General features: G+C 40.6%; 1 protein-coding gene across 1 annotated transcript in view; it reads right to left on the bottom strand.

Moving 5' to 3' along the window:
- RASGRF1 (Ras protein specific guanine nucleotide releasing factor 1) overlaps positions 1 to 24,395 on the bottom strand; it is a 300,540-nt gene that overhangs the window by 84,756 nt on the left and 191,389 nt on the right. Inside the window, exons 17-18 of the mRNA XM_053718462.1 lie at positions 2,206 to 2,376; positions 1,104 to 1,210 (exon numbers count right to left, since the gene is read on the bottom strand). Of these exons, the coding sequence (XP_053574437.1) occupies positions 1,104 to 1,210; positions 2,206 to 2,376 (278 nt within the window). The remainder of the gene's footprint in view (positions 1 to 1,103; positions 1,211 to 2,205; positions 2,377 to 24,395) is intronic.

Here is a 24,395-nt window from a genome sequence, read left to right as displayed (position 1 = left end):
GTATGGAGTGCAGTTATGGGCACCAATCTCTAAAAAAGACATTGCAAACTTAGAAAAAGTTCAGAGAAGGGCCACAAAACTAATAAGGGGAATGGAGAATCAAAGGTATCAGGAGAGGTTAGCCAAACTGGGTCTGTTTTCTCTAGAAAGAAATGCGCTTGAGAGGTGACATGATTACTTTCTAAAAATATATTCAAGGCCCATATACAGAGATGGCGGAAGCTCTGTTTATTCCAAGAAAATTGTTTGTGACAAGATGTCACAATTTAAGGCTGGAGGAAAGGAAATTTAAACTCCAGCAACGTAAATATTTTTTCACTGTAAGAGCAATTAAATTGTGGAACTCATTACCTAAGGAGGTAGTAAATGTCAATACTTTAGATAAATTAAAAAATGTTTAGATGGCTAGAAACAGAATTCAGGGATATGATTGCTGGTGTTAAATGAGTAACCTTTTTAATAGGATTAATTTAAGATCAACTGGAGCTTTTATTGTAGATAAGATTTGTATAACTTGAACTCGATTGACTTCCGTCATTTTTCAACCTAATCTACTATGTTAAAATCCATTAGATGTATCCATATTAGTAGTCCCCTCTTGTCATCATAAGCATTACTTTGGTATCAAACATGACATACCTAGCGTAAGAAGCATCTTAAAGGCATAATATCTAGAAAAGTCTTACTCTAATTTGATCCAACAAAAGCCCTTAATTGACCAATGACCTTTGTCATGGTAGGAACAATGTTTTCTATCACCTTTTCTGCTGACATCTTTGCACCAACCTTAGACAATAAAGTTTTCTCCAGTGAAGCTTACAACTATTTACCACAGAGGTCTGTTGTTTTTTCCTTTATGCAAAACCATTTACGGCTTAATTGAAACGAGCCCTGAGTTGGTAGAACAAATCTTGAAATACCTAGAAATATGCCTCAGTCCCACAACTTAAGATGTTTGAGAAATGCTTTTGTATGGTCTGTGAGCTGACAACTCATTATCTCTTACTGCTCTGTTGAATAAAGGGTGTTTCTAGGGTTCTGTACGTAAACTTTTTTCTTCATATGGATTATTTTTTGTTACTAGTGATAGAGTTGCAAGTTACCTGTGCATGCTTGGACACCCAGTGTCTCAGTACATTCAGCACACGGTTTGTTGCTGCTCTCCTGATTACAAATTCTTTGTCACCATTCCTTTGATCCGATGGGAAACCTGTGGCACAAAGATATCATGGAGCCTTTTTCACATAGCTTTTATTCTCTACATGCTCCATTTTCCTCCTGGTGCATTACCATTCTGCATCTCCACTCTTACTTTATGCCCTGCAAATTTCTGTTACATCCTTTCTATTTACACTTGTATGTTATATAGTCTCATTCACATCTCTCATGAATCAGTTAAGCCTGAATGGTTCATTTCTCCTCTACATTCCTTTTTTCATTTTCATATAATCTATTCTCAAACATTTTCTACTGCAAGATGCAAAAAAAAACTCCAAAAAACCCAAGTAATAACCTTAGATTTCCACACTAATTGCCCTTTTTCTCCAACTTCTTCTATTCATCTAGATTTTATTCCATTAATTCTATCTTAATTTATACAGACATACCTCGTTTTATTGCGCTTCCCTTTATTGCGCTTTGCAGATATTGCTCTTTTTACAGATTGAAGGTTTGTGGCAACCCTGTGTCAAGCAAGTCTATCAATGCCATTTTTCCAACATATATACACATATAAACACACCTATAAACACACACCACCAGCAATAAGATTATGACAGAAGGTTCAAGATGATGGTTAGCATTTTATAGGAATAAAATAATTTTTAATTAAGAAATGTACATTGTTTTTTTCTCTCCAAATAATGCTACTGCACACTTAATAGACTACAGTATGGTGTAAATATAATTTTTATATGCAATGGGAAACAAAAACATTAGTGTAACTCACTTTATTACTATATTCACTTTATTGCGGTGGTCTAGAACCAAACCCGCAGTAGCTCTGAGGTACGCCTGTATTTATTCTGGGTTTTCACTTTCAATCTAACGCCCTAAATCTCCATACTTCCTTGCAGTCCTAAAATTATCAAGTGTCATCCCAATAAGTATCTTTATCTAAGAACCATGTCTATCAACTATCCACTCTCCTGCTCTTTCATTTCATATCTTTTATCTTCTCGCCATGCATTTTGCTGCCTTTTTTACCTGCTGTAGCAAGAGACATCCGTCTATATGTCTCTTTGGTCGGGGTGCCCTCATTGGCTCCGGCAGTTGCTATAGCGAAGGCAGAGGCTGCTGATAAGTTGCTTCTGCTACTGTCATGTTCTCGACAGGAAGTCATTACAATCCCGTTATTATAAGAGAAGAGGGTAAAATCTGAAGAACATAAACAGAAAGGTTAACCAGGGAGAAGAGTTAATTTTAAAGATAAAGGTCAAAATCAGTATAAGAGGAGGCTTTCCCATCCCCTTGTGCCCTTGATATTTAGTTTTGTGGTCAACTCTTTTCAGCCCCAAATGTTATGGTCTAAAAAAAGTCCTGGCAACTGGTGTGAGTATAGCTAGGAACATAATAGTATGTTAAGTTTGTGGTGGTCTATACGTTCCCCTTTTGGTACTGAGTATATAATCCAGGGTTCCATGAGTATTTTCAGGCATTTAGAAAAAAAAAATAATATACCAAAGCTTAGACATTGCTAATCAGTGGACTACTACAATAAAATGGGAGATCATAAGTCATTGGAGGTTAATGAGTAGATTTTATTTATTTTTTACTTTGGTAGGAACCATTTGATCACTCAAGAGGATAATATATGGATAAACCTGCGGATTTTAGAGCACAGCTTTGAGGAATAAAATGATCATTTATATAAAATACTCTATAATATAATATATGTCTCTAGTAAGACATTTTAAACCTCTCATGTCTCAAGGAGATTGTTTATACAGTACATGGTATTTCTAGTAATATTGACCAAATTTCAATCTTCTGTCATCTAGTCTCATGTGTAGGCAATGTAGAAAACGTAAAGACTAGTCTTCCCAATAAGGAGGCTTTCCCAGCATTCCCCTCCAGCCGATCCCCATATTGCAAACATTTATGTAATATATGGAATGATCACCACAAAAAAATAAAAAATGGTGGGCAAAAGGTATCCATCTCCCACACATAAGTGTGTGTATGGCTACATTGGCAAACACCTCTGTTTTATATCCCTTTGGTGAGTGGGGAATAACTGCTCATGTAAACATTACACTGGATGTAATCTTTATTGTACATAGCTAAGCATGCTCATGTTCAGAACATGGGAATAAGTTAACATTGTGGCTTAGATGGAGGTAGAATGGTAAGTGAGGTGGATGAAGATGACATGATTACAGGCTTGTCAGATTATGATCCTTTACCACAATTTTAATTTAATTTATTTCATGATCTTACATACACACAGAAAAAAATGTAATAGATGAGTTACAGTCAATAGGAATAGTTTCTTCTATGCCCTACTGAACAAAACATTAAAGTAAACTAGAAGTAAGCTTTTTGCACGCGTCTAGTTGCAATCATTTTATAAGTTAAAAGTAAACTGTTTTTGCTTATGTGATAATCCGACGCAAAAGCCGAATATCGCATAATTCCCCCATAGACTTCAATGGAGCAAGAAAAGTGGGGAAACATTACCCTACAGATGCGCGAACACGATTACATATTCTCAAATGCGCTAACCCGACATGAAAATAAAAATGTTTCACAATACAATGTTCTTGACATTGCAGAATATCTTCTATTTATTCTTAAATACTTATTTCTTCATATATCTGATGGTATTTTGGTACAAGTTATATCTATCCCTATACCTATATATATACATTTCTGTAAATATTTTATTATATCTTTTCATGTGACAACACTGAATAAATTACACTTTGCTACAATGTAAAGTAGTGAGTGTACAGCCTGTAAAACAGTGTAAATTTGCTGTCCCCTCAAAATAACTCAACACACAGTCATTAATGTCTAAACTGTTGGCAACAAAAGTGAGTACACCCCTAAGTGGATATGTTCAAATTGGGCCCAAAGTGTCAATATTTTGTATGGCCACCATTATTTTCCAGCACTGCCGTAACCCTCTTGGGCATGGAGTTCACCAGAGCTTCACAGGTTGCCACTGGAGTCCTCTTCCACTCCTCCATGACGACATCACAGAGCTGGTGGATGTTAGAGACCTTGTGCTCCCCCACCTTCTGTTTGAGGATGTCCCACAGATGCTCAATAGGGATTAGGTCTGGAGACATGCTTGGCCAGTCCACCACCTGTACCTTCAGCTTCTTTAGCAAGGCAGTGGTCGTCTTGGAGGTGTGTTTGGGGTTGTTATCATGTGGGAATACTGCCCTGCGGCCCAGTCTTTGAAGGGAGGGGATCATGCTCTGCTTTAGTATGTCACAGTACATGTTGGCATTCATGGTTCCCTCAATGAACTGTAGCTCCCCAGTGCCGGCAGCACTCATGCAGGCCCAGACCATGACACTCCTACCACCATGCTTGACTGTAGGCTAGACACACTTGGTTGCCGCCACACACGCTTGACACCAACTGAACCAAATAAGTTTATCTTGGTCTCATCGGACCACAGGACATGGTTCCAGTAATCCATGTCCTTAGTCTGCTTGTCTTCAGCAAATTGTTTGCAGGCTTTCTTGTGCATCATCTTTAGAAGAGGCTTCCTTTTGGGACGACAGCCATGCAGACCAATTTGATGCAGTGTGCAGCGTATGGTCTGAGCACTGACAGACTGACCCCCCACCCCTTCAACCTCTGCAGCAATGCTGGAAGCACTCATACGTCTATTTCCCAAAGACAACCTCTGTATATGACGCTGAGCATGTGCACTCAACTTCTTTGGTCGACCATGGCGAGGCTTGTTCTGAGTGGAACCAGTCCTGTGAAACCGCTGTATGGTCTTGCCCACTGTGCTGCAGCTCAGTTTCAGGGTCTTGGCAATCTTCTTATAGCATAGGCCATCTTTATGTAGGGCAACAATTCATTTTTTCAGATCCTCAGAGAGTTTTTTGACATGAGGTGCCATGTTGAACTTCCAGTGACCCGTATGAGAGAGTGTGAAAGCGATAACACCAAATTTAACACACCTGCTCCCCATTCGCACCTGAGGCCTTGTAACACTAACAAATCACATGACACCGGGGAGGGGAAATGGTTAATTGGGCCCAATTTGAACATTTCCACTTAGGGGTGTACTCATTTTTGTTGCCAATGGTTTAGACATTTAATGGCTGTGTGTTGAGTTATTTTGAGGGGACAGCAAATTTACACTGTTATACAGGCTGTACACTCACTACTTTACATTGTAGCAAAGTATAATTTCTTCAGTGTTGTCACATGAAAATATATAATAAAATATTTACAAAAATGTGAGGGGTGTACTCACTTTTGTGAGATACTGTGTATATATATATATATATATATATATGACTAAATATAGGTATAGATATATATAAATATATATCGGAATATCTATTTATAAATACTTACAACATATTCTGCTATGTGCAGAACATTGGAATGTAAAATATTTACAGTAAATACACAGATTAACACTTTATTTTCTACTAGTCCTAAAGCCCGTTTACACAGGCCATTTTTTGCAGTACAGGGGTTCCACCCCTTGTTCTCTATCCCCCCTCTCTGTTAAGCTCTCCCCCCTCTCTTTCGCTCTTTCTTCCCTCTCTTTTGCTCTCTCTCTCTCTCCCCTTTCTCCCCCCTCTCTTTTGCTGTCTCTCTCTATTTTGCCTCTCTGTCCCCCCTCTTTTGCTCTCTCTATCCCCCCTCTTTTGCTCTCTCTATCCCCCCTCTTTTGCTCTCTCTTTATCCCCCCTCTCTCCCCTCTTTTGCGCTTTCCCCCTCTCTTTTGCTCTCTCTCCCCTCTCTTTTGCTCTCTCTCCCCTTTCTCCCCCCTCTCTTTTGCTGTCTCCCTCTCTATCTCCCCTATTTTGCTCTCTCTCCCCTTTCTTTTGCTCTCCCTCTCCCCTCTCTCCCCCCTGTCTCTCTCCCTCTCTCTCTAACCCCCCCTTTTTTGCTCTCTCTCTGTATCCTCTCTCTCTGTATCCCTCCTCTTTTGAGCTTTCTCTCTCTTGTCCACCCGGCCCAGCCCACGTCACACCCAGCCCCGCCCATGTCATATCCGACCTTGCATGCGCCACGCCCGGCCCCACCCCGCTCGCGTCACGTCCGGCCCGTCACACAAGGTCGGCCCAGGCCCAGATGCCAGGTCAGTATGTTGAAGGCCAGGTGTGTTTGTCTGAAACTTTTGACAAACACACTTGGCCTTTTATATTATAGGATGAATATTGCATAAATATGTTATTGCATGTTCTCATCTACTTAACTGCAAAGGGCTCCAAGGTACTTATATCTTTAGACATGTATATGTATGTATCTTAATATTAAAGCCCTTTACGTGCTTTTTTTTTCTTCTTATACCTGAGACCTCATATCTTTGAGTCTTTATAACTTTTTTGTGCAATATTTTTTAAAATAATTTTTATTACATAGTGTTACTATGAGTGTAATTTTTATGTGTTTTGTGACATTTTTTTTGTTTTTTGCAAACTATCATTCTATCATAAATTACAACTTCGCTCAAGTGATCGCGTTTACTTTCAACTTGTGCACTGACACCTGCGATAAACCCCTTATCGCTCACTCGAAACTGTTAACGCTCCACTCGTAATCTGGCCCTAAATGTATTTTCTACGGAAAACTGAAATGCTCATTGTGACACGTAATATACCTTGCTTATGTGGTAGCCAAAGAGACTAATAAAGGGAAACCCGGTTCACACTGCAGAGGCTGGAGACTAGTTGGTAACCGTTTATCTAGCACAGAACTAAAAAATATGGTGGCTGGATAGAGAGGGGTCTTATAAGCACTTGAATAGAGGCTTTTTTTAGGTTAGGTTTCTGTCTCTCTTACTTATTTATATTATTTATTTATTATATATATTATAATATATATGTATATATATATATATATATGCACCAAAGTGAGTCTTCTACTTTTCTCTTTAACATTTGCTGATGTGAACATTTTTAAAACTAAAGTAAAGCAAGGTCATGTCAACTTAGAGAATGTTATTTAGTCATTGCTCTGTTGTTGGTGAATAATAATGTGAAACAAGTTATAACTGCATTAACAGGCCGAATGTGCTACCAGTAACTGATAAACAGAGCTATATTCTCATCTGCAGTTACATCATCTTCACACTAGATGGCAGCAAAATACCAAAATATATATATACATATATTTCATAATTTTGGTTGGACTATCTGCAGAACCATTGTACTTTAGTAACCCACCTGTTCATCAGCTTTATTTCTGTTTTGTTTTTCACTATTCAATCAAACTCAATAATTCCAATTCAATTTACATTACATCATAATTTCTCTCACCACAATTTTGAAATTGACACAATGCCCTGTTAAGTCCTCTTGTCTCTCCACTTCTAATGTCAGTCTATGGAACCTGTTCACTATAACCCTTAGACAACTCTCCATTCTTTTGTAGTGAATGAGTTCCAGCAAATCATAACATATCAACTAGAAATCTGGGACAAGCTGGAGTGGGCTTGGAGAAGATGGAGAATTAATGTAGCCCCCTATCTTCAACCAACCTAACATTATGGGTAAACTATAACAAAACCACCTTGTTTCATACTTCTGCCTCCAGTTGCAGGATGCAATGAGCCTCTATCTCAGCTACAGTGGTCACTTGACAAGATTAAATAAATATATATTTAAAGTCTATCAATGATTCAATAATCTTGAATTTGCTTGGGGGGCTCAGTACTATTTCTCCAACATAGGTGTGTCCGGTCCACGGCGTCATCCTTACTTGTGGGATATTCTCTTCCCCAACAGGAAATGGCAAAGAGCCCAGCAAAGCTGGTCACATGATCCCTCCTAGGCTCCGCCTTCCCCAGTCATTCTCTTTGCCGTTGTACAGGCAACATCTCCACGGAGATGGCTTAGAGTTTTTTGGTGTTTAAATGTAGTTTTTATTCTTCAATCAAGAGTTTGTTATTTTAAAATAGTGCTGGTATGTACTATTTACTCTGAAACAGGAAAGAGATGAAGATTTCTGTTTGTAAGAGGAAAATGATTTTAGCAACCGTTACTAAAATCGATGGCTGTTTCCACACAGGACTGTTGAGAGGAATTAACTTCAGTTGGGGGAAACAGTGAGCAGACTTTTGCTGCTTGAGGTATGACACATTTCTAACAAGACTCGGTAATGCTGGAAGCTGTCATTTTCCCTATGGGAACCGGTAAGCCATTTTCTTAGTTTAAGTAAAAGAATAAAGGGCTTCATTAGGGCTTAAAAAACTGGTAGACATTTTTCTGGGCTAAAACGATTGCTTTACTAAGTATATTTGGCAGATTATTACTTTTAATAGTTGTTAAATCTTGGGGATTGTTTTAATAAAAACGGCAGGCACTGTATTGGACACCTTTTTCACTGGGGGCCTTTTCTAGTCATAGACAGAGCCTCATTTTCGCGCCTCTAATGCGCAGTTGTTTTTGGAAAGCATGGCATGCAGATGCATGTGTGAGGAGCTAAGAACCACTGAAAAAGCTTATAGAAGGCATCATTTGGTATCGTATTCCCCTCTGGGCTTGGTTGGGTCTCAGCAAAGCAGATACCTGGGACTGTATAGGGGTTAAATGTAAAAACGGCTCCGGTTCCGTTATTTTAAGGGTTAAAGCTTTCAAATTTGGTGTGCAATACTTTTAAGGCTTTAAGTTACTGTGGTGAAATTTTGGTGAAATTTGAACAATTCCTTCATACTTTTTCACATATTCAGTAATAAAGTGTGTTCAGTTTGAAATTTAAAGGGACAGTAACGGTTTTATTGTAAAACGTTTTTTGTGCTTTGTTGACAAGTTTAAGCCTGTTTAACATGTCTGAACCATCAGATAACGATGTTCTATATGTATGAAAGCCAATGTGTCTCCCCATTTAAATATATGTGATATATTTGTGTCATAATGTCCAAACAAAGTAGGGATACTAATGCCATAGATATGATATTGCCCAAGATGATTCCTCTAATGAGGGGAGTAAGCATGGTACTGCATCATCCCCTTCTGTGTCTACACCAGTTTTGCCCACACAAGAGGCCCCTAGTACATCTAGTGCGCCAATACTTATTACCATACAACAATTAATGGCTGTAATGGATAATTCTATTGCATGCATTTTTTCCAAAATGCCTACTTATCAGAGAAAGCGTGATTGCTCTGTTTTAAACACTGAAGAGCAAGAGGACGCTGATGATATCTGTTCTGACATACCCTCACACCTATCTGAAGGGGCCAGGAGGGAGGTTTTGTCTGAGGGAGAAATTTCAGATTCAGGGAAAATTTCTCAACAAGCAGAACCTGATATTGTAACTTTTAAATTTAAATTTCAACATCTCCATGCACTACTTAAGGAGGTATTATCTACTCTGGATGATTGTGACAATTTGGTCATTCCAGAGAAATTAGGTAAGATGGACAAGTTCCTAGAGGTTCCGGTGCCCCCCGATGTTTTTCCTATACCCAAGCGGGTGGCGGACATAGTAAATAAGGAGTGGGAAAGGCCCGGCATACCTTTTGTCCTCCCCCTATATTTAAGAAATTAGTTCCTATAGTCGACCCCAGAAAGGACTTATAGCATACAGTCCCCAAGGTCGAGGGGGCGGTTTCTACTGTAAACAAACGCACTTCTATTCCTATAGAAGATAGTTGTGCTTTCAAGATCCTATGGATTAAAGGTTAGAGGGTTTGCTTAAAAAGATGTTTGTTCAGCAAGGTTACCTTCTACAACCAATTTCATGCATTGTTTCTGTCACTACAGCTGCGTGTTTCTGGTTCGAAGAACTAGAAAAGTCGCTCAATAAAGAATCTTCGTACGAGGAGGTTTTGGACAGAGTTCAAGCTCTTAAATTGGCTAACTCTTTTTTATTTTAGATGCCGCTTTGCAATTAGCTAGATTAGCGGCGAATAATTCAGGGTTTGCTATCGTGGCGCGCAGAGCGCTTTTACTTAACATCCCTTTCAAGGGTAAAACACTGTTTGGCCCTGACTTGAAAGAGATTATTTCAGACATCACTGGGGGAAAGGGCCACGCCCTTCCTCTGGATAGGTCTTTTAAGGCTAAAAAGAAGCCAAATTTTCGTCCCTTTCGCAGAAACGGACCAGCCTCAAATTCTACACCCTCTAAGCAAGAGGGTAATACTTCTCAAACCAAGCCAGCCTGGAGGCCGATGCAAGGCTGGATCAAGGGTAAGCAGGCCAAGTCACCTGCCACTGCTACCAAAACAGCATGAAGTGTTGGCCCCCGATCTGGGAAGGATCTGGTGGGGGGCAGACTTTCTCTCTTTGCTCAGGCTGGGGCAAGAGATGTTCAGGATCCTTGGGCGCTAGAAATAGTTTCTCAAGGTTATCTCCTGGAATTCAGGGAACTACCCCCAAGGGGAAGGTTCCACGGGTCTCAATTATCTTCGAACAGGCATTCTTACACTGTGTAGAAGACCTGTTAAGCATGGGAGTGATTCATCCTGTTCCATTAGGAGAACAAGGGATGGGTTTTTACTCCAACCTGTTCATAATTCCCAAAAAAGAGGGAACATTCAGACCTATTTTAGATCTCAAGATTCTAAACAAGTTTCTAAGGGTTTCATCATTCAAAATGGAAACCATTCGAACGATCCTTCCTACCATCCAGGAAGGTCAATTCATGACCACGGTGGACTTAAAGGATGCGTACCTACGTATTCCTATCCACAAGGAACATTTTCGGTTCCTAAGGTTCGCCTTACTGGACAAGCATTACCTGTGGCACTTCCATTCGGATTAGCCACTGCTCCAAGGATTTTCACAAGGGTACTAGGGTCCCTTCTAGCGGTGCTAAGACCAAGGGGCATTGCAGTAGTACCTTACTTGGACGACATCCTGATTCAAGTGTCGTCTCTGTCAAAAGCAAGGGCTCATACGGACATTGTCCTAGCCTTTCTCAGATCTCACAGGTGGAAAGTGAACATAGAAAAAAGTTCTCTGTCCCCGTCAACAAGAGTTCCCTTCTTGGGAACAATAATAGTTTCCTTAGAAATGAAGGTTTTTCTGACAGAGGCCAGAAAATCAAAACTTCTAAGCTCTTGTCAGGTACTTCATTCTGTTCTTCTTCCTTCCATAGCGCAGTCCATGGAAGTAATAGGGTTGATGGTTGCGGCAATGGACATAGTTCCTTTTGCACAAATTCATCTAAGACCATTGCACCTGGGCATGCTCAGACAGTGGAATGGGGATTATACAGACTTGTCTCCGACGATACAAGTAGATCAAATAACCAGAGATTCACTCCGTTGGTGGCTGACCCTGGACAACCTGTCACAGGGAATGAGCTTCCGCAGACCAGAATAGGTCATTGTCACGACCGACGCCAGTCTGGTGGGCTGGGGCGCGGTCTGGGAACCCCTGAAAACTCAGGGTCTATGGTTTCGGGAAGACTCTCTTCTCCCGATAAACATAATGGAACTGAGAGCGATATTCAATGCTCTCAAGGCTTGGCCTCGACTAGCAAAGGCCAAATTCATAAGGTTTCAATCAGTCATCATGACGACTGTTACATATATCAACCATCAGGGGGTAACAAGGAGTTCCCTGGCGATGGAGGAGCATCCGGGGGAGTGGGAACTCCATCTGGAAATCTTTGCCCAAATAACTCAATTATGGGGCATTCCAGACTTGGTTCTGATGGCCTCTCGTCAGAACTTCATGGTCCCTTGTTACGGGTCCAAATCCAGGGATCCCAAGGCGACTCTATTGGATACAATAGTAGCACCTTGGATCTTCAACCTAGCTTATGTATTCCCACCGTTTCCTCTCATTCCCAGGCTGGTAGCCAGGATCAATCTGGAGAGGGCTTCGGTGACCTTGATAGTTCCTGTGTGGCCACGCAGGACTTGGTATGCAGACCTGGTGAATGGGTCATCGGCTCCACCATGGAAGCTACCTTTGAGACAGGACCTTCTTATTCAGGGTCCATTCGAACATCCGAATCTGGTTTTCCTCCAACTGACTGCTTGGAGTTTGAACGCTTGATTTTATCAAAGCGTGGGTTTTCAGATTCTGTAATAGATACTCTTATTCAGGCTAGAAAGCCTGTAACTAGAAAAATTTACCATAATATATGGAAAAAATATATCTGTTGGTGTGAATCTAAAGGATTCCCATGGAACAAGATAAAATTCCTAAGATTCTTTCCTTTCTACAAGAAGGTTTGGAGAAAGGATTTTCTGCGAGTTCTCTGAAGGGACAGATCTCTGCTTTATCTGTTTTACTTCACAAAAGGCTGGCAGCTGTGCCAGACGTTTAAGCGTTTGTTCAGGCTCTGGTTAGAATCAAGCCTGTTTACAGACCTTTGACTCTTCCCTGGAGTCTTAATCTAGTTCTTTCAGTTCTTCAAGGGGTTCCGTTTGAACCCTTACATTCCATAGATATTAGGTTATTATCTTGGAAAGTTTTGTTTTAGGTTGCAATTTCTTCCGCTAGAAGAGTTTCTGAGTTATCTGCTCTGCAGTGTTCTCCGCCCTATCTGGTCCATGCAGATAAGGTGGTTTTTACGTACTGAGCCTGGTTTTCTTCCGAAGGTTGTTTCCAACAAAATTTTTAACCAGGAGATAATTGTACCTTCTTTGTGTTACACAATTTGGACGTTGTCCGTGCTCTAAAATTCTATTTAGATGCTACAACGGATTTCAGACAAACATCTTCCTTGTTTGTTGTTTATTCTGGTAAAAGGAGAGGTCAAAAAGCAACTTCTACCTCTCTATCTTTTTGGCTTAAAAGCATCATCAGATTAGCTTATGAGACTGCCGGACGGCAGCCTCCTGAAAGAATCACAGCTCATTCCACTAGGGCCGTGGCTTCCACATGGGCCTTTAAGAACGAGGCTTCTGTTGATCAGATATGTAAGGCAGCGACTTGGTATTCACTGCACACTTTTACCAAATTTTACAAATTTGATACTTTTGCTTCTTCTGAGGCTATTTTTGGGAGAAAGGTTTTGCAAACCGTGGTGCCTTCCATCTAGGTGACCTGATTTGCTCCCTCCCATCATCCGTGTCCTAAAGCTTTGGTATTGGTTCCCACAAGTAAGGATGACGCCGTGGACCGGACACACCTATGTTGGAGAAAACAGAATTTATGTTTACCTGATAAATTACTTTCTCCAACGGTGTGTCCGGTCCACGGCCCGCCCTGGTTTTTTAATCAGGTCTGATGATTTATTTTCTTTAACTACAGTCACCACGGTATCATATGATTTCTCCTATGCAAATATTCCTCCTTTACGTCGGTCGAATGACTGGGGAAGGCGGAGCCTAGGAGGGATCATGTGACCAGCTTTGCTGGGCTCTTTGCCATTTCCTGTTGGGGAAGAGAATATCCCACAAGTAAGGATGACGCCGTGGACCGGACACACCGTTGGAGAAATTAATTTATCAGGTAAACATAAATTCTGTTTTTATTATTTCAGAAAAATATTGAAATATATTACGTCAACATTTTAGCTCCATTAGGAACCTTTGTCAATACATATAGTTTTCCCAAACACAGAATTAAATCAATATCCTATTGTGTCCTCATGTTGAAAGATGAAGGGATTCTGTAAGAGTTCAAATGAATCAAACAGATTTCATTTCATGCTAAGAGTAACTTTAAACTCACAAGTTTTTATAAAAAGGTGTCTTTTGTAGTCATTTATTCTTGGTGTAAAGATTATAAGGAAGTTGATAACACTCTAACAAAAGCTGAAAGGGAGGCTTTGAAAACACTCAGTAAGGATGACACAATAATAATACAGCAGACAGATAAAGCAGGGGCTATTGTTGTATTAGATTACTCCTATTACAGCAGGGAGTTACATTCACAGTTATCGGATAGTACTACTTACAGTATATAATTATCTGCAACCGGTAGCTAAAACACAAAGGGGTATTTTTATGAAGCAGCGGATGCTGCTAATTCCGCGGAAATGTAAGTTAAGAAGCAGCCGTCTTAAGACCACTGCTCCTTAACTCGTCCCCCTCCTCTGACACCTATTGACACCCCCTGCTAGTGGCCGATTGGCCGTGAATGTGCAGGGGGCCGGCGTTGCACAAGCATTTCACTAGAAATGCTTGTGCAATGTTAAATGCCGACAGCGTATGCTACAGCGGATCATGTCCGCCCGACAGTTAATAAATCTACCCCATAGGGTTATTTGCAAGATTCTGGGGAATTAACAAAACTAATGTAGACAGACATGAGAATTTAGGACTAGGATTGGTTGGTCACACTGGATATAAATAGCCTCTACACAATCATCACACATGATGTTGATTTGGTGGTGTGTAAGATACTTTCTTCAGAAGGATCCTTATTATTAGGGCCCACTGGTTGAATTTCTAAGATCCTTTGTTTAACACATAATTATTTTTGATTTTAGAAAAGCTAAATATTTACAGATCACAGGCACAGCAATGGGGTTGTATATGGCCACGTCATATGCCAATCAATTTATAGCCTGTACCAAGTATTAATTTGGCCATAGGAGGTCATAAGGCAACATCTAGATAGAGTCAAGAGTTGGAAGATACTATGGCCTCTATTTATCAACCCGTCAACTTACCTGCATTCGACGGCACCAATACACTCGCCTAACATCGCTGCCGCGGTCCTGAATACGTTCTCCAAAGTTATCAAAAAAGCTGTCAAAAAGCCGCGCACCAAGTACGGGGCGATGAGCAGCGGACTGTTGTTAACTAACAGTCATCGATCTCGCTGCTCTTCGGCTTTTCACAGCTTTATTGGTACCCTGTCACTAAACACCCACACTATAGTATACTGTTTACCCCCTATACCGCCGCTCACGGACCCCGCCGCAACTCTAATAAATGTTTTGAACCCTAAACCGCCGCTCACGGACCCTGCCGCAACTCGAATAAATGTTTTAACCCCTAAACAGCCGCTCCCGGACCCCACCGCACCTAAATAAAGTTATTAACCCCTAAACCGCCGCTCCCGGAGCCCACCGCAACTCTAATAAATGTATTAACCCCTAACCCGCCGCGCCCGGAGCCCACCGCCACCTACATTATACATATTAACCCCTAATCTGCCCCCCCACACCGCTGCCACCTACATTATATTTATTAACCCCTAATCTGCCCCCCCTACACCGCCGCCACTATAGTAAATGTATTAACCCCTAAACCTAAGTCTAACCCTAACACCCCCTAACTTAAATATAATTTAAATAAATCGAAATAAATTATTCCTATTTAAAACTAAATACTTACCTATAAAATAAACCCTAAGATATCTACAATATAACTAATAGTTACATTGTAACTAGCTTAGGATTTATTTTTATTTTACAGGCAAGTTTGTATTTATTTTAACTAGGTAGAATAGTTATTAAATAGTTATTAACTATTTAATAACTTCCTAGTTAAAATAAATACAAATATACCTGTAAAATAAAACCTAACCTAAGTTACAATTACACCTAACACTACACTATAATTAAATTAATTACCTACATTAACTACAATTAACTACAATTAAATAAAATTAAGTACAAACCCCCCCCACTAAATTACAGAAAATAATAAAATAATTACAAGATTTTAAAACTAATTACACCTAATCTAATCCCCCTAACAAAATAAAAAAGCCCCCCAAAATAAAAAAAGCCCTACCCTACACTAAATTACAAATAGCCCTTAAAAGGACTTTTTGAGGGGCATTGCCCCAAAGTAATCAGCTCTTTTACCTGAAAAAAAGTACAATACCCCCCCAACATTAAAACCCACACACCCAACCCTTCTCTAAAACCCACCCAATCCCCCCTTAAAAAAACCTAACACTAACCCCTTGAAGATCACCCTACCTTGAGACGTCTTCACCCAACCGGCCGAAGTCCTCAACGAAGCCGGGCAGAAGTCTTCATCCAAGCCGGGCAGAAGAGGTCCTCCAGACGGGCAGAAGTCTTCATCCAGACGGCATCTTCTATCTTCATCCATCCGGCGCGGAGCGGCTCCATCTTCAAGACATCCGACGCGGAGCATCCTCTTCCATCGACGTCCAACTGAAGGATGAAGGTTCCTTTAAATGATGTCATCCAAGATGGTGTCCCTTCAATTCTGATTGGCTGATAGAATTCTATCAGCCAATCGGAATTAAGGTAGAAAAAATCCTATTGGTTGATGCAATCAGCCAATAGGATTGAAGTTCAATCCTATTGGCTGATCCAATCAGCCAATAGGATTGAGCTCGCATTCTATTGACTGATTGGATCAGCCAATAGGATTGAACTTCAATCCTATTGGCTGATTGCTTCAACCAATAGGATTTTTACTACCTTAATTCCGATTGGCTGATAGACTTCTATCAGCCAATCGGAATTGAAGGGACGCCATCTTGGATGACGTCATTTAAAGGAACCTTCATTCTTCTGTTGGACGTCGATGGAAGAGGATGCTCCGCGTCAGATGTCTTGAACATGGAGCTGCTCCGCGCCAGATGGATGAAGATAGAACATGCCGCATGGATGAATACTTCTGCCCATCTGGAGGACCTCTTCTGCCCAGCTTGGATGAAGACTTCTGCCCGTCTGGAGGACCACTTCTGCCCAGCTTCGTTGAGGACTTCGGCCCGGTTGGGTGAAGACGTTTCAAGGTAGGGTGATCTTCAAGGGGTTAGTGTTAGGTTTTTTTAAGGTGCGATTGGGTGGGTTTTAGAGTAGGGTTGGGTGTTTTTTTAAGGGGGGATTGGGTGGGTTTTAGAGTAGGGTTGGGTGTGTGGGTGGTGGGTTTTAATGTTGGGGGGGTATTGTACTTTTTTTCAGATAAAAGAGCTGATTACTTTGGGGCAATGCCCCGCAAAAAGCCCTTTTAAGGTCTATTTGTAATTTAGTGTAGGGTATGGCTTTTTTATTTTGGGGGGCTTTTTTATTTTGTTAGGGGGATTAGATTAGGTGTAATTAGTTTAAAAAACTTGTAATTATTTTCTGTAACTTAGTGGGGGTTTTTTTGTACTTTAGATAATTTTATTTAATTTTATTTAATTGTAGCTAATGTAGGTAATTAATTTAATTGTAGTGTAGTGTTAGGTGTAATTGTAACTTAGGTTAGGTTCTATTTTACAGGTACTTTTGTATTTATTTTAACTAGGTAGTTATTAAATAGTTAATAACTATTTAATAACTATTCTACCTAGTTAAAATAAATACAAACTTGCCTGTAAAAAAAAAAAAAATCCTAAGATAGTTACAATGTAACTATTAGTTATATTGTAGCTATCTTAGGGTTTATTTTATAGGTAAGTATTTAGTTTTAAATAGGAATAATTTATTTCGATTTATTTAAATTATATTTAAGTTAGGGGGTGTTAGGGTTAGACTTAGGTTTAGGGGTTAATACATTTAATATAGTGGCGGCGGTGTAGGGGGGGCAGATTAGGGGTTAATAAATATAATGTAGGTGGCGGCGGTATAGGGGGGCAGATTAGGGGTTAATAAATATAATGTAGGTGGCAGTGGGCTCCGGGAGCGGCGGTTTCGGGGTTACACGCTTTATTTAGTTGCGGCGGGGTCTGGGAGCGACGGATTAGGAATTAAACACTTTATTTAGTTGCGGCGGGGTCCGGGAGCGGTGGTTTAGGGGTTAATAAGTATAAAGTAGGTGGCGGCGGTGTAGGGGGGGGGCAGATTAGGGGTGTTTAGACTCGGGTTACATGTTAGGGTGTTAGGTGTAGACATTCCCATAGGAATCAATGGGATATCGGGCAGCAGCGAACATGAGCTCTCGCTGCTTTCCGACTCCCATTGATTCCTATGGCAAAAAACCAGGTACGCTGGGCCGGAAAAGTGCCGAGCGTACCTGCTAGTTATTTGATAACTAGCAAAAGTAGTCAGATTGTGCCAAACTTGCGTTCGGAAAATCTGTAGTGATGTAAGCATCGATCTGTGTTGGACTGAGTCCAGCGGATTGTATGTTACGTCACAATATTCTACTTTTGCCGGTCTGTAGGGTTTGCTAACTAATACGAATCAGGCTCGCAAAAAAATACGCTGCGGAATTCCAGCGTATTTGCGGTTGACAGCTTGATAAATAGAAGCCTATGAAGTAAAGGCATTGACACAAGTGGACACTTTATTGAGAGATAAGACAGATTAATAAAGTGAGACTTTACATTTTATAGCTAAATATACTATATCACCAGGAAAATTAGAGAAACTATAAACACTAGCAAATTATAAACACTGATCCCACACTGCCATTTTTAAATTCTTCACCACATAGATTGATAATTAAGAGATCGAAGAATTTGTAACATATATTGGCCAAGACAGACCCAACAGACAATCTATGGTTGTATGCAACGTGAAATCTGTGTTACTTTACATATTTACCACAGGCTCAAAATTCTGCCATCTCCACAAATATATGTTACCTAATTCACCATATAACGTGTACTTTGGAAATTGGTGTATACAAAACCTTATATTCCTGTGGACTATGCAATATGTTGGCAAAGCAAGCACACACTTTGCGGAAAGGCTGACTAACCACAATAGCACAATAATAACTTCCTAGTGGCTATTTAAAACATCCAATGACAAGGCACTTGGAACACTTTCACCCAGTATCTTCACTGAGCTATATTTCAATAGATCATGAGCCCCCATTGAGGTGAGTAGGTGATAAAGACTTGGATTTATTAAGAATGGGAGTCAATACATTGAATACATAGAACTTTTTAAATTTGTAATATTGGAGAGAGACAGCACACAATGATACAGATCTTTTTTTCTCTTTATATTATTATATTATTTATATTAGTAATGGCCAACTTCTTAACACCTGGGCACCGCAGATCAATATTTTAGAAGTTTTAAGGGTCGCACATAAATGCATTGGTATTAAAGACACAAATAATAATATATTTCCTAAAAATATACAGTAGCATAGAGCCAGATTAAGTAAGGTAAGGTTGTAGGATACCCTCTAGGTGTTGTTCTCTACTCCCGAGGGCTTTTTGAGTTTTAACCACCTTGTATGCCCTCCATCAAAAGCCTACAACGCACAGGACTTTTCCTGGGGCCACAAAACCTATGGAACACATTAGTTCTGCTTTTTCCCAGGGGTCACAATAACTAGTGCACATGGTCACATGTGACCCATGGGCTGCCAGTTGGCCATCCCTATTTTATATTATTATAAAACACTAAGGGGCCCATTTATCAAGCTCCGAACGGAGCTTGTGGGCCTGTGTTTCTGGCGAGTCTTCACTCGCCAGAAACAGCGGTCTAAAGACCGCTGCTCCATAACCCTGTCCGCCTGCTCTGATGAGGCGGACAGGAATCGCCGGGAATTAACCCGATCGAGTAAGATCGGGTTGATTGACACCTCCCTGCTGGCGGCCGATTGGCCGCGAGTCAGCAGGGGGCGGCGTTGCACCAGCAGCTCTTGTCCACATTCAGCGAGGTCTTGCGGACCTGATCTGCACTGTTGGAACAGGTCCGCAAGACCTTTGATAAACAGGCCCCTAAGTTTCTAGTCACAAGTGACTATGGGTATGTTAGCTGTAGCACAGATATATGATTAAGACTTTGCTCTCTTTCCACATCCTAGTGATTCACGATTATGATTTTTTTTTTTACCTAGTAGAAGCACTTGTGGCAATGTATATTTTTTTTTCTGTTCCCAAGATAAAAGCGGAACATTTACACTAGATGAAATAGTATAATCAAATATAGTTTTCTTATCATTCTTTTCTGATTCACTTATTTATTTATTTTTATTCAAATATCAAATTGATTGAAATATAAATGTTTGACTCCTGGTTGATATTATTTTTTTTATTTTCCTTTGACTAATAATAAAGTTTCAGGGCTGCGCCCTTTTAGATATGAATGGAGAAATAATAATTTGAAAGATAAACGTGTTTATAAACTTTTTGGATGATAATTATTTACTAAAATGATCTACAAAATCTTAGCTCTGAACCTACTATTTTTTCCCCTTTCATTGATTTGTCTGTTTTTGTGATACTTCGTTAAGCGAAGGTCTTAACATTTTAATATATTTTTCTAACTTCTATTGTCAATTTTTCTTCATTCTCATGTCATCCTTTGTTTACAAGCATACTTAGGTAGGCTCAGGAGCAACAATGCACTGCTAGCTGGTGATTGGTGGCTATGTAGATTGTAGATGGCTCATCTAGATTGTAAGTTCCCACGGGAATAGGGCCCTCAATTCCCCCTGTATCTGTCTGTAAAATGTTTTCTTTTATTGTATTGTTTCTCCGTTGTACTTTTATCCTTGTACCCATGGGCAGCGCTGCGGAATCTGTTAGCGTTTTATAAATAAAGAAGAAGAATAATAATGTACATATACCTCTTGTCATTGGCTTGTCAGTGCATTCAGCTAGGTCCCATAAGTGTACTGCTGTGCTGCTCTGGAGCTGACTTTAACTATGTGTTTCAAATAATAATGATGCAATAATGATACTAATTATATAGGCAGTTATTTGCAAGCAATAGTGCTCTAAAATTTTGCACTTTCTAATAGTTGTGAGAGTCCACGACCTTACTCTAGGGAATTCATCACCTGGCAACCAGGTGAGGCGAAGACAAACCACGCCGAGCTTTAAGTATCCCTCCTATGTGCCTCTCTCTCCCAGTAGTATTTTGCCTTGTCAAGGAGAGGGCAAGGATTAATGTGCTTAAAAGATTTCTTCTAAGTGTGATCAGTCCACGGGTCATCATTACTTCTGGGATATTACTCCTCCCCAACAGGAAGTGCAAGAGGATTCACCCAGCAGAGCTGCATATAGCTCCTCCCCTCTACGTCACTCCCAGTCATTCTCTTGCACCCAACGACTAGATAGGATGTGTGAGAGGACTATGGTGATTATACTTAGTTTTATATCTTCAATCAAAAGTTTGTTATTTTAAAATAGCACCGGAGTGTGTTATTACCTCTCTGGCAGAGTTTGAAGAAGAATCCACCAGAGTTTTTGCTATGATTTTAGCCGGAGTAGTTAAGATCATATTGCTGTTTCTCGGCCATCTGAGGAGAGGTAAACTTCAGATCAGGGGACAGCGGGCAGATGAATCTGCATAGAGGTATGTAGCAGCTTTTATTTTCTGACAATGGAATTGATGAGAAAATCCTGCCATACCGATATAATGTCATGTATGTATACTTTACACTTCAGTATTCTGGGGAATGGTACTTCACTAGAATTACACTGTAAGAATTACATAAAGCTGTTTAATAACTAGAAATTATGTTTAACGTTTTTGCTGGAATGTAAAATCGTTTTCATTTGCTGAGGTACTGAGTGAATAAATGTTTGGGCACTATTTTTCCACTTGGCAGTTGCTTAATCTTTTTTCTGACAGTTTCTGTTCTCTCTCACTGCTGTGTGTGAGGGGGAGGGGCCGTTTTTTGGCGCTTTTGCTACGCATCAAATATTTCAGTCAGCAGCTCATTGTATTTCCTGCATGATCCGGTTCATCTCTACAGAGCTCAGGGGTCTTCAAAACTTATTTTGAGGGAGGTAATTTCTCTCAGCAGAGCTGTGAGAATTATAGTTGACTGAGATAAAAAACGTTTATTCTGTAATTTGTTTCCTGCTTTCAGAATTTGTTATCTTTGCTAATGGGATTAAACCTTTGCTAAAGTTGTGTTGTTTACACTATAACTGTTTTCAATTTATTAATTTTCAACTGTCATAGATCTTCTGTGCTTCTTAAAGGCACAGTACGTTTTTAATATTATTCTAATTGAATTGTATTCCAAGTTGCAAGTTTATTTGCTAGTGTGTTAAACATGTCTGATTCAGAGGATGATACCTGTGTCATTTGTTGCAATGCCAAAGTGGAGCCCAATAGAAATTTATGTACTAACTGTATTGATGCTACTTTAAATAAAAGTCAATCTGTACAAATTGAACAAATTTCACCAAACAACGAGGGGAGAGTTATGCCGACTAACTCGCCTCACGTGTCAGTACCTGCATCTCCCGATCGGGAGGTGCGTGATATTGTAGCGCCGAGTACATCTGGGCGGCCATTACAAATCACATTACAGGATATGGCTACTGTTATGACTGAAGTTTTGGCTAAATTACCAGAACTAAGAGGTAAGCGTGATCACTCTGGGGTGAGAACAGAGTGCGCTGATAATATTAGGGCCATGTCAGACACTGCGTCACAGGTGGCAGAACATGAGGACGGAGAACTTCATTCTGTGGGTGACGGTTCTGATCCAAACAGACTGGATTCAGATATTTCAAATTTTAAATTTAAACTGGAAAACCTCCGTGTATTACTAGGGGAGGTGTTAGCGGCTCTGAATGATTGTAACACAGTTGCAATACCAGAGAAAATGTGTAGGTTGGATAAATATTTTGCGGTACCGGCGAGTACTGAGGTTTTTCCTATACCTAAGAGACTTACTGAAATTGTTACTAAGGAGTGGGATAGACCCGGTGTGCCGTTCTCACCCCCTCCGATATTTAGAAAAATGTTTCCAATAGACGCCACCACACGGGACTTATGGCAAACGGTCCCTAAGGTGGAGGGAGCAGTTTCTACTTTAGCTAAGCGTACCACTATCCCGGTGGAGGATAGCTGTGCTTTTTCAGATCCAATGGATAAAAAATTAGAGGGTTACCTTAAGAAAATGTTTGTTCAACAAGGTTTTATATTGCAACCCCTTGCATGCATTGCGCCGATCACGGCTGCAGCGGCATTCTGGATTGAGTCTCTGGAAGAGAACATTAGTTCAGCTACTCTGGACGACATTACGGACAGGCTTAGAGTCCTTAAACTAGCTAATTCATTCATTTCGGAGGCCGTAGTACATCTTACTAAACTTACGGCGAAGAATTCAGGATTCGCCATTCAGGCACGCAGGGCGCTGTGGCTAAAATCCTGGTCAGCTGATGTTACTTCTAAGTCTAAATTGCTTAATATACCTTTCAAAGGGCAGACCTTATTCGGGCCCGGGTTGAAAGAGATTATCGCTGACATTACAGGAGGTAAAGGCCATGCCCTGCCTCAGGACAAAGCCAAAGCTAAGGCTAGACAGTCTAATTTTCGTTCCTTTCGTAATTTCAAAGCTGGAGCAGCATCAACTTCCTCTGCACCAAGACAGGAAGGAGCTGTTACTCGCTACAGACAAGGCTGGAAACCTAACCAGTCCTGGAACAAGGGCAAACAGACCAGGAAACCTGCTGCGGCCCCTAAAACAGCATGAATTGAGGGCCCCCGATCCGGGATCGGATCTAGTGGGGGGCAGACTTTCTCTCTTCGCCCAGGCTTGGGCAAGAGATGTCCAGGATCCCTGGGCGCTAGAGATAATATCTCAGGGATACCTTCTGGACTTCAAATACTCTCCTCCAAGAGAGAGATTTCATCTGTCAAGGTTGTCAACAATCCAGACAAAGAAAGAGGCGTTTCTACGCTGCGTACAAGAGCTCTTGTTAATGGGAGTAATCCATCCTGTTCCACGATCGGAACAGGGACAGGGGTTTTACTCAAATCTGTTTGTGGTTCCCAAAAAAGAGGGAACTTTCAGACCAATCCTGGACTTAAAGATCCTAAACAAATTCCTAAGAGTTCCATCGTTCAAGATGGAGACTATTCGGACAATTTTACCTATGATCCAAAAGGGTCAGTACATGACCACTGTAGATTTAAAAGACGCCTACCTTCACATACCGATTCACAAAGATCATTACCGGTACCTAAGGTTTGCCTTCCTAGACAGGCATTACCAGTTTGTGGCTCTTCCATTCGGATTGGCTACAGCTCCAAGAATCTTCACAAAGGTTCTGGGTGCTCTTCTGGCGGTACTAAGACCGCGGGGAATCTCGGTAGCTCCATACCTAGACGACATTCTAATTCAAGCTTCAAGCTTTCAAACTGCCAAGTCTCATACAGAGTTAGTACTGGCATTTCTAAGGTCACATGGATGGAAGGTGAACGAAAAGAAAAGTTCACTCGTTCCACTCACAAGAGTTCCCTTCCTGGGGACTCTTATAGATTCTGTAGAAATGAAGATTTACCTGACAGAGGACAGGCTAACAAGACTTCAAAGTGCTTGCCGCACCCTTCATTCCATTCAACACCCGTCAGTGGCTCAATGCATGGAGGTAATCGGCTTAATGGTAGCGGCAATGGACATAGTACCCTTTGCACGCTTACACCTCAGACCACTGCAACTGTGCATGCTAAGTCAGTGGAATGGGGATTACTCAGACTTATCCCCTTCTCTGAAT

Source organism: Bombina bombina, chromosome 6 (assembly GCF_027579735.1).
Source record: "Bombina bombina isolate aBomBom1 chromosome 6, aBomBom1.pri, whole genome shotgun sequence".
Taxonomy (NCBI): Eukaryota; Metazoa; Chordata; class Amphibia; order Anura; family Bombinatoridae; genus Bombina; species Bombina bombina.
This window is presented reverse-complemented; position numbering and strand designations above follow the sequence as displayed.